At 34.3% G+C, this 19,934-nt stretch overlaps 1 protein-coding gene across 5 annotated transcripts in view; it reads left to right on the top strand.

The window, feature by feature from the left end:
• CNTN6 (contactin 6) overlaps positions 1–19,934 on the top strand; it is a 295,621-nt gene that overhangs the window by 232,685 nt on the left and 43,002 nt on the right. For all 5 annotated transcript variants that reach the window (XM_014731452.3, XM_070238578.1, XM_023620065.2 and 2 more), the window contains one exon: positions 14,132–14,259. In XM_014731452.3, coding sequence (XP_014586938.2) covers positions 14,132–14,259 — 128 coding nt within the window. The remainder of the gene's footprint in view (positions 1–14,131; positions 14,260–19,934) is intronic.

Here is a 19,934-nt window from a genome sequence, read left to right as displayed (position 1 = left end):
TGTTAAGATGTTAGATACACTATTTCCTTTAATATTTACAAGATATCTAAGAGGCGGGTATTATTTATTCATATTTTTTAGATGGATAAAACTAATGCTAAGTTAAGCATCACATCCACAGTCACAGAGTTAGTAAGTGACAGTAGAGCATTCGATTCCAGGAAGCTCTGACTCCAAATCTATGTGTAAACTTAAACACACATTGTAGGCCTTTAATTAGTTTCCTGGTGTAGAATTCTGCCCATCTGTGGAGCTAAAGGCAGATCGTCCTACTGCGCACATTATTTGTTCCTTATTTTTTCAGTTAAACCAAAAACTCTTTTGAAAACATACAGTCAAATTCTATTTTTACATTAATGAAAGGTATAAACTACGTCTATATGTTCTTGTCAGAATACTGATAGATGGAGTCTTAATTCACATCAATAAAATAAAATAAATCAGTTCTCTTAGTGACTTAGCATCCTGCATCCACAATGTTCAAATAACTGATTGGATTTTTAATGTAACATACAAAATGATTTTTGGTGACATATGGACATAGATATGCAAATTCAATAAACAAGGATAAACTCCCTAAGCTTGATAAAAGACTTGATCTACGTATGAAATTATGTATTATAATTAAGAAGAAGAAAGAATTAAAGTTAGCAGACAAGGAGGCTCAACCAAGTTGGTCTAGGAGCCGAAGGAGATCCAGCAGCGGAAATGCCACGAGCAAGCATCACTTTTAGAACCACATTCAAGATAGTAGGGAGGAGCATTTCCTAGATACCCATGTTCTAAAATCACCAAATTATAGTGCTGGAGCGAAAAAGGGTGATACTCATTGATGTTCCAACCTAACTCCCTCACTTTTTGTACCTGAGGAAACCAAGGACCTCAGGGTAAATTTACCAGTTTAAGGTCAGCTGGCTGTGTTTGAATCTCATCTATCTATCTCAAAGTATGCTGCAGATATAACTTAATATTTGCAAAATTTCAAAGCCTTGAGGAAATCACACAATAGGGTCATCCTTATAAATGCAGTGAAAATGTAGCCGAAACGTCCTTATAATGCTCCGACTTCTCCGTTCTGTTCTGCACAGCCCTCTCTCCCATTGTGTTTTCAATCGCTTCTCCTCTAGTTATTTTGGGAGCGTACTTTTTAAAAATTTCTTTTAAGTCTTATGTTCACAAACTTTTTTGTCCTTTGCCAACTTTATAATTTCCTATCTTTTCTTTTGATTCGCTTGGACTGTAAGGCATGTTAGCATATGAATCTGTATTAATTCCCTTTTGTGTTTTCTCAGGCATCCCAAAATACCGCAGCAAATGGAGACACTTTTCTTTATCTTTCCCTTCTTCTACTGAACTGCTAAATATTCCTCTTAGGCCTCTTCCACTGGATTAATTTAGCTAAGCTTTCCAAGTGATGCTGTTTTGTTAATGTTAAATCACATTTCCTTAACATTTTATGGGAATCAGCCTAGCAGCACAATCTTCGGCATGCTGTCGAAATAAAGACACATCATGACACCAAATAATAATGTTATTTAGCAACTGCTCTCATCCACCATCTCCTAATTTGTGTCACAATTCAGTCACCCTGAATCTGTGTTTGTGTTGTATGTGGAGCACTACAAAGCTGGTGATTAAATTATTTGTGTGTATTGAACAGAGTCACATTTTGATGAACTCTGAGGCCTGAATATCTACTGTTTGGTTTCTGCTTTGGAGTTTAGGATAGTTGAACCAAAGACTTAACTTTGAAACATTTGGCTGTTCACATCAACAACTACACATTAGGCAGAAACCGGGAATTTTAAAAAATTAGACACTAGCACCCGTGATGTTATTTCCATGTAAATTAAAATGTGTATGAGTCCATTTCTAATCTATAGGTAACACTTCTAAACAAACCTTTGCTAGTTAAACCCTTTCAGTTACCTGTATAATGATCCCAAATCATCTTAGATTAATCAGCTCATGAGAAGCATATCTTTAGCTATTTAATATGTTTAAAATAGATCTTCCCCTAATCTGCTGACAATGGTGAAAAAAGGGCAAGTTACTGGCACCTGCATATACTTGTTTTTCCCTGAGGTCCCTGAGAAAAATATGCTTTCTGACAAAACATGGCAGAATTGAATTTATTTGTGCTACCAACTGGTGTTGCCACTTCATGGAGGTTTTCATTTTTGTTTACTTTTCCTACCTCACCGACTTCCCTTTACATATGTAAATTTAAACACACTATATCTAATGCAACTCAATTCAAGGGACGAAAGAAATACTATTGTTTGTCTGGAACTAAGACAGAGGCTGAAAAAATAATACAGATATAATCGCTGTATTTTCTATGAATTAATTAAATATTTAGGAACCCCTCATCAGGGTCTGTGTTAATAATAATTTAAAAAAGATTTTATTATGGCCTTTATTAAAACTTTAGTTTCATAATTGGAACTATACGAAAGAATGATTAAGATTTGCTTTATATACTCAAGTCTTGTCCTTGATAAGACTGATTTGAATGTATTTCTTCACCTCAACTCTTCTACTCTATAGGACATCAGCAAATTAACAGAAAGTCACTTAGCCAAGCAACCACTTTATTTATATTTATAACTAGCTTTCATTTTGAAATAAAGAGGTTATTTGGCTAAGAGACTTTCTGTTAGTTTACCAAATTTATTGATAATATTGATAAATTTACATCTGGGCCTAGAAAGAAAAGTCTAAAGATTTCGCAATAGGTACAATCAGAAAAGTCATACTGAGTACTTACAAATTGTAGGTGTTCTTGGGGCCATCCCAGTGGCATAGTGACTAAGTTTGCACCCTCCACTCTGGAGGCCTGGAGTTCATGGGTTTGGATCCTGGGCGCTGACCTACACACTGCTCATCAAGCCATGCTGTGGCAGCATCCCACGTACAAAATAGAGGAAGATTGTCACAGATGATACCTCAGTAACAGTCTTCCTCAAGCAAAAAAAGAGGAAGATTGGCAATAGATGTTAGCTCAGGGCCAATCTTCCTCACCCCCCACCCCCAAAAATTGTAGATATTCTGGGAGAATACAAAGAAATGAAGAAAATAGCTACCATTTGGAGGACCTTGTCATCTAGACTTATGCTTGATATTTTTAACACATTTTTAAATTTAATCCTCAAAAGAAACTGATGTTATTGCTACTGTTATCCCCATTTATATGTAATTTTTACACATAAATCAAGCAAGTGCTTCCAATGTAACACAGCCAAAACAGAAGAGCCAGACACAAACCAAAAACAAGCTAACTTTAGAGTCCACGGTCGTAAAACCCTTATATTACTTGCATCAAAGAACTTAGCTTTACAATCTATTCAGAAAGTAGAAACTTGTCTAAAAAGAAAATTATGACAAAAGAGCGAAGGCAATACAATGAAGAAAAGATACAGGCATACTTCATTTTATTGTGCTTTGCAGATATTGCATTTTTTACAAGACCCTCCACCAGCCCAAAGATTAGGACTTGCTGAAGCCTCACATGATGATTAGCATTTTCTAGCAACAAAGTATTTTTTAATTAAGGTGTGTACATTGTTTTTGTAGACATAATGCTATTACACACAATAAACTACAGTATATTGTAAACATAACTTTTACATGCACTGGAAAACCAAAATATTTGTATGACTCAATTTATTGCGATACTCACTTTATTGTGGTGGTCTGCAACAAAACTTGTAATATCTCCGAGGGATACCTTATAGTCTTTTCAATAAATAGTGCTGAAATAAACAGAAAGCCACATGCAAAAAAAAAAATTAATGTAGACACAGACCTTACAGCGCTCACAAAAATTAACTCAAAATTATGAGAGACCTGAATGTAGAACACAAAACTATAAAACTCCTAGAAGATAACAGGAGAGAACCTAGATGACCTTGCGCATGGCCATGACTTTCGGGATATAACACCAAAGGCAGATCCATGAAAGAAAGGCATAATAAGCTGGACTTTATTAACATAAAAACTTCTGCTCTGAGAAAGACAATGTCAAAAGAATGAGAAGTCAAGTTGCAGACTGAGAGAAAATATTTGCAAAATACACATCTGATAAAGGACTGTTCTCTAAAATATGCAGAGAATTCTTAAAACTCAAGGAAAAGAAAACAGCTCAATTAAATAATGGGCCAAAGACCTTAGTCACCTCATCAAACAAGATATACAGATGGCAAATATGTATATGAAAAGGTGCTCAGTATCATGTCATCAGGGAAATGCAAATTAAAACAATGAGATCCCACTACACATCTAATAGAGTGACCAAAATCTGGAACACTAACACCAAATACTGGAGAGGATGTGGAGCAACAGGAACTCTCATTCATTGCTGGTGGGAATGCAAAATGATATAGACACTTTGGAAGTCAGTTTGGTGGCTTTCTGTAAAGCTAAACATATCCTTACCATACAGTCCAGATACTGCACTCTTTAATATTTATCCAAAGGACTTGAAAATTTGTGTCCACACAAAAACCTGCACACAGTGGTTTATAGCATCCTTATTCATAACTGCTAAAACTTGGAAGTATCCAAGATATTCTTCAGTAGGTGAATGCTTAAATAAACTGTAGTACATCTCGACAATGGAATATTATTCAGTGCTAAAAAGAAATGAGCTATCAAGCCATGAAGAGACATGGAGCAATCTTAAGTGCATATTACAAAGTGAAAGAAGCCAGTCTGAAAGGTTATACACTGTGTAATTGCAACTAGATGACATTCTGCGAAAGTCAAAAGTGTGGAGACAGTAAAAAGCTCAGTTGTTGCCAGGGATTGGGGGAGGGAAGAATGAATAGATGGAGCACAGAGGATTTTTAGGACAGTGAAAATACCCTGTATGATACTATAATGATGGAGACATGTCATTAAATACTTTTCCAAACCCATAGAATATACAACACCAAGGGTGAACTCTAAGATAAACTATGGTCTTTGGGTGACAATGATGTGTCAGTGTAGGTTCTTCACTGGTAACACATGTACCACTCTAATGGGGAACGTTGGTAATAGGGGAGGCTATGAATGTGTGGGAGCATAGGAGATATCTGTACCTTTCTCAATTTCACTGTAGACCTAAAACTGCCCTAAGAAAAAAATCTTAAAAAAAAAAAAACAAAAAAAAGGGGACCAGCCCCATGGCCGAGTGGTTGAGTTCGTGCACTCTGCTTTGGCGGCCCAGGGTTTCACTGGTTCAGATCCTGGGTGCGGACAGGGCACCGCTCATCAGGCCATGCTGAGGCAGCATCCCACATGCCACAACTAAAAGGACCCACAACTAAAAAATATACATATAATTATGTACTGAGGGGCTTTGGGGAGAAGAAGGACAAAGAAAAGAAGATTGGCAACAGACGTTAGCTCAGGTGACAATCTTTAAAAAAAAAAATCAAAACACAAGGTAGCGTAATAATCCAGATAATAATTCAATAAAAAAAACACTGACTCAGGATCAGAAGACCTGCATTCTAGCTGTGGTTAAGCTTAAACCTCCTTGCATATCAGCTTATTGATGTGGAAAAAATTACCAATCTTTAATATTTGGAGAGAGAGAGAATACTATGAACAGTAGTGATTGGGAGGAGGAGTGTCATAGAGAAAGCTGCATATCTTAGCCCAGGTCCCCTAAGAAGCAAAGCTAAGAGTGAGGCAGGTAAATACGGACAGCAATGCAGAATCATATCTTATTACACTGGCCACTGACTCACTTTAAGCCACAGAGACAGACATCTAGTAGCTCGGCATTAGTCACCCACATAGATTGTCTCCAGACAGAAACTACCTGAAAACAGTCTTTGGAAGGAAAGACAAAAGGGTTTATCTGCTGGCTGCCCCTTTGCTGATGCGGTTGCATCATCTGGACTTTTGATAGCCAATGGCACTAAGAGAACCTGAGGGGATGCGTATGTTGTGTCTGAAAGAGTCAGAATCAAAGCAGGATTGGGAGGATGGATGGCATTGAGATAAGCAGATAGGAGTGCAAATCCTCTGCCAAATACTTGGGAAGAGACTCTAGGCTTTCATCTATCATGTCCAGGAAGGGTTTACTGGTGTACTCTAAGAAAGATTTTGTGAATTATGAACGTTTGTTTCCTCTTTGGGACTTAGACAACCCTTCAACCCTTTCCTGAAAAGAATATTTGTGCTCTTTCCTAAAAGGCAGACAAAATTAAAAAGATGAAAAACATGTTTAAGAATGTCTTCCATAAATTTTCTTGAATTTTCTGGCATGTGTTTCCTCTTGTTTAGAACTGATTAAAGATTGTAAGTATACTGTGCTTTTCTAAAGATGATCTACATTTAGTAGAGAGGCTAGATTTTAGTTTCTGTGGCCCATTCAATCTTCTCTCTCTTGAGATAGTACTTCATTTGTATTTTATATCTATCTCTTTCTCCTTTTTGTTATCTCTTTTTTTGGGATTACCTCTTGGGTTTTTTTTACTATTCTGATCATCTTATAAGGAAGATAAAATGGGTTTTTGTTAATCCATTTATTAAATCTTTAAACTTGCCCTGGCTAGAGGTGTGAGATATTTTCTGTGTAAAATTGCCATTGGAGCTGTTTAAAGTTGTTAATATAAAAGGATGGAAAAGAGACTCTTTACTTTGATTTAAATGAGCAAGCTTTGGCATTTACTTATTTGTAGATCATGTCAGGCATCTTTTGTAGCTTGTTAAATTAAAGAATTTTTAAAAGATAGCTTATTAAATGACGGTGAGATTAGCATAGACACAATAATCAGGTGCTAAAATTATTGAAATGTAATATCAATATTTGATTTAAAATAAGACTCCAGTGGGACGTTTTACCTAAAACCTAAATTGTACAGAGTCAAAATTTATACACATTTTTCTACTTCTTATCTAACTCATTTTAATCCAATCTATTTTACATTTTCTAGATATCAGTAAAATTAGACAGTCAATTAAAATTTCATGGTCTACAGTATTATCTTTAGACAGAACTGGAAGCAATACTCCAGTTAATAATCTAACTATAAAAATAGCAGTATTGCTCTAGTTTCAGCAACAAGAAATTGTAATTGCCCAATGTCCTAATTTCTCTTAGTTTAAGAAATTTAGCTGTTGCTAATCTTTTATGTCCTGAAACTTTGTGATAGGCTATGACTGAAATAAAACAAAAAGAGTCAGAACCTTCTTCATTTGCTATCCACGTGGAATCTATACATATAGATCTGTTTTCTATATGAAAATAAATAAAGATTGGATACCTATTAGATTAGCTGTAGTGATAAACTCGATGTGAATGCTATTATATTTCTATATATTTCTGAAGTTTTTAATGAACAGATATCACATGCAATTCAGGAAAGCAAGGGTAAACATGTTACATTGTTGGGGCGGCCCGGTGTCTGAATGGTTAAAGTTCCGCATGCTCTGCTTTGGCAGCCCAGATTTGCAGTTCAGCTCCCTGTCACAGATCTACTCTACTCATTAACCTTGCTGTGGTGGCATCCCACATACAAATAGAGGAAGATTGGCACAGATGTTAGATCAGGGCAAATCTTCCTCACCAAAAAGACATTATGTTGTCTTTACGCACTTCCTGGAAGTGACATGAAATTGAATACACGTGTTCCAGGTGGAAGAGTCCTGTGAGTTCATTTGACGTGTTAGTCTATCTTCCTGGTGCTCTATTCACAATAACTCATCAAGTAGAGGGCAAAGGGTTTGAAATCAGGCAAATGGGTGTGGCATCTATTACTTTTGTTTCCCATTTGTGCTACTCGCATTCCCTGGTGGGGAGATGGAAATGCTGGAATTTCCATCACTCCATAAAGTCTGCCTTCAAGTTATCAGTTAACATTGAAATGTTTACATATGCTAGTGGCTAAGTTTTCTACCTGTTTTATTTTTCTAATGCCACTATAAATTCTACCAATGACACTTGACTATTGGACATAGACTGTAGTTCTCAATTTCTACCTTTTATTGCCAAGAATGCAATTAGAGGAATAGTGTGGTACCTTACAATTGCTAACTATTAATTGCTCTATTGTTGAATGGTCATGATATATCTACACATGTAAATGTCTTTAAATCCTAATTTTTTTTTTAAAGATTTTATTTTTTCCTTTTTCTCCCCAAAGCCCCCCAGTACATAGTTGTATATTCTTTGTTGTGGGTCCTTCTAGTTGTAGCATGTGGGACACTGCCTCAGCGTGGTTTGATGAGCAGCGCCATGTCCGCGCCCAGGATTCGAACTAACGAAACACTGGGCCGCCTGCAGCGGAGCCCACGAACTTAACCACTCAGCCACGGAGCCAGCCCCTTAAATCCTAATTTTTACAGAACATTTTAACTGCAAATGTCTTAATTTGTGATTTAATCATCTAAATAGAATACTAAGCTTTGGCAATTTGGGGGAAAATTTTCTATTTGATTGTGTGAACAGTTGAAACATTCTAACTAAGTGAATATTTGAGAACAGAGACTTGAGAGGAAGAGTGTTATCTCTGAACTGTGAAATGATTACAGGGGAAGAGTTAAGGAGGAAACATACATACACTGTAAGTCAAGTATCAGAACTCAGTGGCACCAAAACCAAAACAGTCCAGTGACTGATAGGCAGATGTTAGTTAAAGTCACAAAACACACTGCTGAGTCCATTCAGATGAAAGGGTTTTAAGACATCAGGCACAAGCAAGAACCAAAGCAAGAATTAAAAATACTAGTCTGAGTCATTGAAAGCAAAGACCAAGGACTAGTATCAACAAAGAATAAGAATGAGATTACTAGCTAGCATTTAATTAATTCAGTTCTCCTAACAACCCTGTTATCATTCCCAAATAAAAACGAGAACATTGGGGATCAGAAAGATTAACTTGACAAATACACAGAAAGGAAATTGCATGAATTCAACCAAGAGTCTCAGGCAGTGAAACAATGATGCTGACAGTCTTTCTAGCATTAGGCTCCTTTCAGAAAGCCTGGCAGATGCCTCTCAAGTTCGTTTCTTCAAGCTGAACTGTGACAAAATACTTCCTCCTGTTCCTGTTGTTACTGTTCATGGAGTTACAGAAGTGCTTACATCCTTTAGCAGAATAACAAACTGGTTCATTAAAAGTCTACCTACTGACTGCTAACTGTTAGCCAGGCACAGTGCTGAGCACTTTAAACAGTTTATATCATTTACTCCACATGACTCTGTGACACAGGTAATATTAATATCCCCATGTTACAGAAGAGAAAGCTAAGAACTTGGACTGTTGAGTAACTTGGCCCCAGTCATACAAATATTAAATGTTGAGGCTCAGATTCAGTCACAAGCAGTTGACCTCAAACTCCGTAGTTGCTAATAGCTCTACCAATAGCACCATTATTGCCTAGAACGGAGCAAAAGAAGAAGAAAAATAATCCTTGGTGTTAATATCATCATCATTACCTCACATTTATGGTTAAAACTCTACCATAGTAGAGGATATCAGACTCACCTTTAAGATTTCACAAAAGCTTAGAATCCCGGGAAAATGTGCATCGGTGCACAAACACAAATGTTTCATCTCATTTCAGGGAGTCATTGGACTCCCTAAAGGTCAGATTAAGAACCTCCAATATTAAGGGTCTTCCTACGCAAATAAAATTTAAATATGTATATATATACTTTCATATATATATATATATATATAATGCTCACGTTTGTACTCTTAGTAACTACACTCTTAGTAAACTATGCTGCTTTGGAAGCTTGAAGTAAAAGAGCACTTGCTAAAATAAGTACCTCCTGCTCCAAAGAGGAAGACATGATTAGAATCTTGGCCCTACGCCGCCTTGTGGGTACCTTGAATAAATTACTCCTTCTTTCTATGCCTCAGTTTCCTGACGTGTAAAATGGGGATGATGACAACAGAGAGAGCCTAGAGGTTTGACTTAAGTATTCAATGAGTTAACATTTATTATAAACTTAGCAGAAGATGTGTGCAGAGTCAGTTTGCAATAATAGTTCGTAACCTGCTTATATTTTGACCAATGAGTTTTATCACGGAAAAGAGGACGCCTCATATTAATAGTCTCTATTTCTCTCATCCCTATCGTAAGAGCTAACATAGTACCTTGAACATAGTAGGCATTTAGCAAATATTTGCTGAATAAATTTAGAAGGAAAAAACAGCCTTAGCATTCCTCGATTTCCAGTCATTTAAATTAGCATTTAAATTACTATTGAATTTTTAGAAGCCTTACCTTATTCCATGTTGCTCACATATTTCAGTCTTTGTTTTTATGATATATAGTCTGTTAGCAGTATAATCTCAGCATTAAGTCCTAATGTAAATATATATACATATTATATGTCGTCAGTCACTTAAGGTCTTCTGCTTCCCTATAACTATATTATTTTTGCTAATTATTCATGCAAATCTCACTTTTATCACCAGAATGTTTTCTCACTTTTTTCAGATAGCCAAGCTTATCTATACATGCAGCTGTTTTGTTTTTAAATGTTAGAGAAGCTTACATAGAAAAAGATGGAATTTTTTAATATATTTTATTAATATGTCCTTTTCAATCCTCCAGAAACCATTTTAAAGTATCTTTTAGACTATCCAAAAGAAAGATAAAGTCGGTCTTTATCTTTCTCCATGAATGTTACCAAAATCATCAATTAAAATGTTCCAGTTAATTTTTACATGTGCATTCTTCCTTTCTGAAAATGTCAATTGCTTTGTACAGTTTGATCTTAGTTGAGTGTTCTTTCTTTTTCTTTTTAATCATTTCTCCTAAGCCATGTTTTGATATATGACAGAACTGGAAATTCACACTTTTCTTTAATATTTTTTGTTTAATTATTCTACATAAAATTAGTGCTATGATTAGGTGGTTTGATTCCATCTACATTGTCAGAGATTAAGTTTTCTTACTACATTTTAACACCTCTTATTAATAAAAAAACATTAAATGATAAGTTGAAATATTTACGCTATTTATCCTGATGTAAAATTTCTAAGTATAATTAAATCTCTGGCCTTCCATATGATAGATCTATAGGGAGAATTATTTTATTAATCATCTATTTTTAATAAATGATAAACCAGTTTCATTACCAGTTTTGTTACTTTCATAAAACATTCAAATCTAACATTTTTTATTCTTTGATACATTTTTGTGTATTGATCTTGTGAAAACAAAATACGTTGTTACTTAGAAATAAAGACAATCTTTACAGACTAAAGTTTGATTCATAATGAATTGACCAATGCTTCTCAAACTTTACTGTCCATACCAACCAATGGATATCTTGTTAAAATGCAAAATTTGATTCAGTAGGTCTGAGATGAGACCGTATTTTGAGAAGCAAAAACATAAGACTGTCTTAAGGGCCTCTAACAATGACTCAGAAACTTCCTAAACATTATAGTTAACGCGCAGAATTAGTTTACTGCAATTAGAGCTAAGTGATAGTACTGTAAAGAGCTTGAGTGCTAGAGATAATCAGATATAGCTTTCAGTTCATTCTCTGATACTTATTAGCTGTTTAGTTTTGGGCAGATCTTAACTTTTATTAGTCTTAGTTTGCCTTCTCAGTCTCTCAAAAAGTAAGAGGCAATTGAGAAATACTGATGAATTGATTAAGATTTCAGAAGAAATCATCAGTTTCAATGATGACAATTTCAGTTCAATTTAACAAACATTACTGAACAAATACCATGAGCCTGAAAAGGGTGGTGGACTCGGGGTAATACCAAAACATCGTTTACATGAATTGTGCTTTTCTGAAATTCAAGTGAAAAATTATATGACATATAAACATTGGCATAACTAGCTGGGAAATTTGCCTGATGGGCTTTAGATATTAGCAGATATATTTTTTATCATTTAAAATGTTTTATTGGTCAAAATTTAATGTTTCTATGCTGCTGAAAATTCCTAGTTATTCCTAAATTCTAAAGATAAATGATGTACCCAAATGCTTCTCACATTGACCTCTGTTTTTTTTTAATTGAGGTAACACTGGTTTATAGCATATATAAATTTCAGGTGTACATCATTATATTTCAACATCTGTATAGACTGCATTACATTCACCACCAAAAGTCTAGTTGCCATCCATCACTATAGTCATGTGCCACTTTACCCCTTTTGCCTTTCTCTCATCTCCCTTCCCCTCTGGTAACCACCCATCTGTTCTCTGTATCAGTATATTTGTTTGTTTATCTTTCACATATGGGTGAAATCATATGGTATTTGTCTTTCTCCACCTGACTTATTTCACTTAGCATAATACCCTCAAGCTCCATTCATGTCGTTGCACATGGCATGATTTCATTATTTTTTATGGCTAAGTAGTATTTCATTGTCCGTATATATCACAGCTTCTTTATCCATTCATCTCTTGATGGGCACTTTTGTAGTTTCCAAGTCTTGACTATTGTGAATACTGCTGAATGCATAAAGATATGTGTACAAAGATGCATATATCTTTTCAAATTAGTATTTTTGTGTTCTTTGGGTAAATACCCAGAAGTAGAATAGCTGGATCATATGGTAGTTCTAGTTCTAATTTTTTGAGGAATCTCTGTACTGTTTTCTGTAGTGGCTTTACCAATTTACATTCCTACCAGCAACGTACAAAGGTTCCCTTTTTTCCACATCCTCTCCAGCACGTTGACCTCTTCTAGTAGAATCAGATAAAGATTTGTATTTGGCCAGAAGTTTGCTGCATACTAGAATAGCTTTGTTACTGTGTCAATAATGGGATGATTAAATTGTTAATGTAAATTGGGATCAAGAAATCTAGACATTTGGGAAATTAAATAAGATATCAAATATCTGCTGTTGGGGAATACTCCAAGATAACGACTTTAAAAAATAATCTGATTACATGCCATGGAGCATTCTAAACCCAGATGTGGCCATTTGCACTCACGATGACAGAATGTGGAACCCATCACTAGTAATAAACCCAACACCAGCAGCTGGTTTCATACAAATTACAGTTGGCTGATATTCTCTGTGTTTCAAATTGGGTAATTAATTATATTAGCTACATTTTGTATGATATGCATATTAGAAACAGTGATATATTTGAGAAACAAATACTGTTTTGTTATTGTTAATGGATGTGACATGCTTGGCAATTGTCTTGCCTTTCTTTCCTTTAAAACTATCGTCATTACCAATTACCTCTCATCACATATTCTTGTACAATCCTGACTACCCACTAGTTTTTAGAGCTGTGTTTTTAAAAGGTGTTTAATTAAATTTATAAGACATAAAATAGGGTACATGCCTTTAATTTCTCTTTTTTTTGTCTCCTTATTAAAACATTTGCCGGTAATTTTGTAAAAAAAAAAATCTTGATATTTCCCCTGATTAAAACAACATTCTGATGTTTGCATTTGATTATTTCTGAGTTTCAGAGAAAATTTAACAGGGATTGTTTGATGAAAAATTGGAAGTTCTTAAATAGTTCTCCTTCCATTGTGTACTATATGAATGTACCTATTTTAGGAACATTTAATTCAGTCTGATTCATGAAGTGTTCATTTTTCCTTCTCCTCTCTTCTCCTTTGTGATGGGATAGGCCATATAAGATGGACCTGGCCCCTTTGGCTATGGAACCATACGGATGGTTCCATCAACTCATTAGCACTGACAAATATTGTCAGTCGAGAACTCTTTTGTTTGGTGGCTGAAAGTGCTAAATCAGAGCAGGTTGATAAAGCCACAGACTAAACAATGTGAAAATTAGCTTGTATTTCCCTAATGCCAAGTTCAATTTTCACCAGGGAATTGACATTTCAAAATGCACAATAAATAATTGCGTTTGTTATTAATCAAGCAAATGGCCATTGTAGCATCAAGCACTCATTTGGTTTTTAATGTGCGTTGAAATCAACAATGATAATTCAAGTTATAGCATGATAATTATTGATGCTGTATCAGAATAAAAGCAAATGCCATTTATTCTAACATGTGGATTCAGAGAGTGCTCACAATTAAGAACAGAATAATAGGAAAGGAATACATTCATATTATCAAACACAGCCATGGTCTAAGTAATGTTTTAAAATGAAAATAAGTGGTTAAGACATCAATTTTAAAGAGCCTTACTTCCTTTAATTATATATTTTCTTTTTAGAGTGAGTCTCTTGGAGGATGGCAGCCTCAAGATATATAACGTTACCAGGTCAGATGCCGGATCATATACTTGCATAGCTACAAATCAGTTTGGTGTTGCGAGGAACACTGGCAGCCTAGTCGTAAAAGGTATTTTATTATCTTCATTTGTGTCTGACGAACATTAGAGATATGTATGCATATCATGACCTCTGTCCCACCGTCAAACCTGCATCATATAATATATGTGAAATATTTGATTTCACAATTTGTTTAAGAGCTATGTTCCCATATTCATTAACAGCATGTTCACTTTGCCAGTGAGATAGCATGGTAGACGTGAATACTTTGGCAGTTGAAATGCTGTTAGCGGATATGGGTAATTAGACAGAATTAAAACCTACACCTAAAATATTTGAATTTTCATAAATGCCTTTGTGTAGGGGGCCATGCATATTTTGATAAAGTTAGAGGATAATATTTTCCTTGGTTAAATTTCCTTCAGAAACTATCATTTTGTATGACATTTTTACCTGGACGTAAGACTGTGAAGTATATAACCAGTTCATTTATTTATGTAACTCTAAGTACATAACTAGTGAAATGCAGTCTCTTTTGCATACTCTTTAAAAGCAGTTCTTTTCAAAGAGAAAAAAATTAAAATATTAGTGTCCATATGAGTCATTATTATATTCCCATCACAGTAAACAGATAAGCCCATACAATTCGAGATGGTAAAACTGCATACTCTATTCTTCAGACTCAATCCAAATGTACCTACATATATCACCAAGGGATGTAATTAGTACTGGAAGTGTCTATTCCCCATCTTTGCTACTTTATTGAATCTCAGCTCATAAAACTAGTATGTTTACTGGAAGCCATGTCACTTTTATCATTTCATTACTGCCCGGATGATAAAAATGACTGTCATGATAAAGTGGTTTGAGCAACTAATTAAACCCAAATGATTAAATTCAGCAATTGGTGCTTTATCATCAATTCTATTAAAAATAAATATATCCAATAAAAAGTAGTGAACAGCTACACTTCAACTATCCCTTAAAATGTCTCAAGGAAAATAAACACTCACTTTTATTGTTGGAAGATATTTCTGCCAACTTTGTTTCAAGCATATTACATTATGCTGACAATTGTCTGAAATACTCAGGGGAAAATTGACTGATATAACGTGTCAAAATCCAACGTGTGGCATATTTCGAAAAACTTCAATTCCTTAAGATTGTATTGTCATCTGATTTTTAAGACAGACATGGACTTAATTTTCAAGGAATGTGCTATGGCTATATTTAATGATAGGGCATTTCTCCAGAAAATTTTTGATAATACCTATATACTGAAAAGTGTAAATGCTTCATGTTTGAAGAAATAACATGTCCTTTAAGAAAAAAAGAGAGAGAAGATTTATTACTTCACTTTAAATTGGAAGATGCAGGTGGCATGCACTCATTTTATTACAGCAGAAAATTAAAGTATGGCAGAAGATAAAAAGACATTGCAGTTAATTTTTCCAAGTATGGGGAAGTACAGGGGAATTAAAATATGAAATATAAAGGATAGAAGATATCAGCTGTAGAAATGTAGTTTCTCAAAGAAAGTTTCTGTAAAATACTGGTGATCAGCGAGCTGGACCAATGGTTTTGCTGCTAACCTGCAATGATGGGGATCTTTTTACCCCGGAGATTAAGAAAAAAAGTTAATGAGTAGATTGAGATGAATGAGTGGTTTCTCTTCCTCAAATGTTTCTTAAGCCTTTTGTCACTATAACACTGACTATTAGTAATTAACGGGGGGGGGGGGGAACAGAAGGAGAAGACAATAAATATGAGAAACTCAGGAGCAGCTAGCCTGTGCTTAGTTCTCAAGATAGCTATTGGTTGTTTCAGATGTGTCATAGCAATGTGTTTGCTAGATAGGTTCCTAGTTCTTAGGATGGAAACAAGTTGATCTATATTCTGGGATATTTTATAAAACAATCTCCAGGTACGCTATTTTCTCCACAAGTAAGAAACTAGTTTAAATAAAGTTACTTGGTTTAAAAAATAAATAAATAGCCTTTTGTTTATTTCTAGTGTTCTTTGTTGGGACTATTGAAATTAAATTTTCCCAATCTGTATTTCTAGTCACCTTAATCTTTTTCAATCTTTCTTCTTCTGTGGTACTTTTCATCTTCTTACAAACTATATAATTCACTTATTTGTTATATCTATAGTTTTTTTTCTGTCTTTCTCTTCCTCTAGAAAAGAAGCATAAATGAGGGAGAGATGTCACAAATCCTAGAACAGTCTTGAGAACTATAGGTGTTCAATAAATATTTATTGATGGTGAAAGGATCTTGTCTTAACACTCCTTATTTCTCAGGGATAAATTCCATCCTGAATTCCTTGCTCTAAAATCTGAATGTTTTCAGTTTTTCAGGGTTTAAGCTTCTTAGAATACTTTGTAATAAAAAGCATCGAAGGAAAATAACAAACTTCTAAATCCTGTCACTTCTCTTATTTTAGGGTGTTGTAGCTATTTATTTCTAATAGAGAATTTCTTACTCTGCTGGGGCGGGGGCAAATGTAAAGCTTTGTGAAAATCCAAGACTTCATGGAGAGAACACACTGTTCTGGTGTTTTCATCACAATACCAGAGGATGATTTACATATGCAAAAAGTGCTTATTCAATATGCATAAATATCAAGTTATTTTCACTTATATCTAATAACGGGAAGGAAATTGTGTTTATTATTTTTAACCTTCATGAAATATCCACATCTCATTTTAAGGGAATTTTGTGATCTTTTACTTCTTTGCCATTGTTGAGAACCACAATAGGCAATATAAGTAAACACACACATACATAATAACACAAATATGTACATTTAAAAAATAACACGAACACAAAATGTTTACAGTATAAATAAAAACATCTTTAGAAACGTGACATTATTGATCTGTGATGTATGTTTATTAAACTGTGGGATTGCTGTGCCAATACAGTTCTAAGATAAGTCTATCATTAGCATATCCTCTTAACTAAACTACTGTCTCTAATTCCTTTTCATGTAGAAATGTAAAAGGTATCACTGCCAAGGAATTATTTTACAATCTACGAATCTGAAGCTTTAATCTGAGAAAGAATTATAGTACTATGCATTGATTCAACCATTTTCTTCACTATTATGAGTGTAGCCATTTGGCTGTTTGTTAAGATAATTTAATATTTGTGTGTGTGTGTGTGTATTTTCTCAACTATAATGCTCATCTGATTATCATTACAGAGTCTAATATAATTTTATCTCTCAAACCAAAATCAGCATATAGTGACCTTACTGGTAATAGAGTGGTAAGGAGCAAATGAGAAATTTCAGTAAAGCTGATAAAACAATCATTCTCTTTGAATTTACTTATCAGCCTCAGTCATGCAAGAAAAGTTGTTGTTAGATAACACATAAAAAGATAATAGTTACAAGTGTAAGATATTTTCCAGCTTAGTTTTAAGCTGATATGGCTTATCTACATTAAGAGGATTCTGAAGTTATCTGCACTGTATGTCGGAAATTTCTATTTCGCTAATGCAGCAGGATGAAGCAATTTTCCATTCAAACATTGGGAGTGCAATTAGCACCAGCCTTGCCAGAGACTCGGAAGATGCCCAGTGTAATTTGAGGACGTGTTCCATAGGCACAAACAGGAAATCAAAAGGAAGGAGAGTTTGTGTCTTCATTTTGGAGGACTTGGATTAAAATCACGATGTGTACATATACTAAGAGGTATATGAAAATCACATAAAAGGGGAAATTATTTTATCTGGCATTTGGAAAATTATTAAAAAGCAGAGTAACAGCAGGCTATAAAAATGATCTTGTTTGCAGGCAACATTTGTTTTTGTTTCCCCACTGGAGAAGTTTTGGATGTTCAATTATAGGCCTCATTGCCTCAGCATTATTTTCAACTGAAATGTCGGAACTTGGAAAAGCATATCTAATGTGCAAATTAAGTTTATTGCTGCTCATTTAGTTGTTTACTCTTTGTGATAGAAGTCTTTATTATACCAGCATAGAGAGTAGCCTGTCCATTTTCTCTAGCAGAATGAGGGTGTTCACTAATATGGTTCTATATTTACTAAGAGACATTCCAAAATGGGTAGATAATTGGAAGCTTTGTGGCAAAAAAGGTAGTTTAAAGGATTTGAGGTGTTGAGCCCAGCTTTATCAAGAAGTCCAGCTTTGTTTAGAAAACCAAAAGTACAATTTCACAGAAATAACAAGACACATTGGAATGCAGTTGTCATATTGTAGTAGTTGAAAAAACCACTATGGAGAAGTCTCCCACTACTGTTAATATTTTCCCCCAAATGTTTAATTCTATACGCCAGTTCTCTGCAACGAATGATTTAAAGCATTTTAGTAGAAAGAAGATTTTGATTTTAAAATTACTAATGGAAGTATTTTTAGGGTGAAAAAATATACAGTGAATTTTTATACTGGCTAGAAATGAAATTTTCTTTCTCCTTCTAATGTTGAAAATAAAGCGAAGTAAATTCTTGAGATTTGAATCCCATAAACTCTTCAAGGAAAAATGTGGAAACAAAGAAACAAAAAAATTCATTTAAACAAACTCAACAACGCCAATATTATTTTGATCTTCATAACAATTTAGCCCATATTCTTTCAAATATGTATCACATATCACTCAGATAAAATTTCCAAGTATGTTAAGCAGCAGTATGTTTTAAAGTATATTGTATAATATATAATGTAAAAGACAGGTATTAATGAATTATAAATTTGTATCTTTTTTTTTTTTTGATTGTTCAAGATAGTTTTCCCTGAACAGGTTAAACATAACTGATTAAAGTTTTGTTTTGCTTATTCTTAATAAAAATAAATGATGTATAAATAGTGGTTTCTGCCAAGTGGAAGAGGCCAGACAGTTGAGTATATACCACTTCTTAACATGGTGAAAAGTACAGATTTTGGAATTAGATCAACCAGCTCTCTCACTAACTAGCAGGAGATCTTGAAGGGTCTGTTTTTGCTTTTATTGCTATTGTATTCTTTATTATTATCATTATTAACTACTGTTTATTAAATACATGCTCTGTTCCAGGCACTGTGATAAGTGCTTTATGTATACCATCTCATTGAACCCCAGAACAACACTTTGAAGCAGATAATCATTATCTCCATTTACACAAGGAAAGACTGAGGCATAGATTGCTAAAACTACTTGCCCAAGGTCCCTGTGTTAGTAAGTGGCAAAACTTTTTTTTTCTTCTTTTTTCTCTTCCAGTAAATTTGTGTGATAATAACTATATGAGACACTTTCATTAACATTGTTTAAAGTCCAGAGGGAATAAAAATATAGTAACTTGCAGATATTAGTACTTCCCCCAAAGATTTCAGCTTTCATACATTAGAGTTCAATATTTGTTTATACACTTTTTCATTTGAAGTAAACTTTACATATAATGAAACACGTAAATCTTGTGTACTTTTGCTGAATTTTGACAAATTCATATGCCTGTGTAACCCAAAACTCTGCCAAGACATAGACCATTACCATTGCCCTATAAAACTTCCCATCTTGTCCCTTCTTAATGTATCTCTGCCCCAAACCGACTCCTAGGAGCAACCACTGTTATAATGTCTTTGGCATAGATTTCATAAAAATGCAATCATACAGTATATACTCTTTAGTATTTGAATTCTTTCGCTTGGTTTAAACCACTAGCTATCTACCTTCTGTTTTTATTAAAAATGAACAAAACAAAACAAAACTTTAACCAACAGTAGGCTTAGTCTGTGCAGTAAAAA

The sequence above is a fragment of the Equus caballus genome, chromosome 16 (genome assembly GCF_041296265.1).
Source record: "Equus caballus isolate H_3958 breed thoroughbred chromosome 16, TB-T2T, whole genome shotgun sequence".
NCBI classification, from domain to species: Eukaryota; Metazoa; Chordata; class Mammalia; order Perissodactyla; family Equidae; genus Equus; species Equus caballus.
Note: the sequence above shows the minus strand (reverse complement) of the source record. Positions and strands in the feature narration are given on the sequence as shown.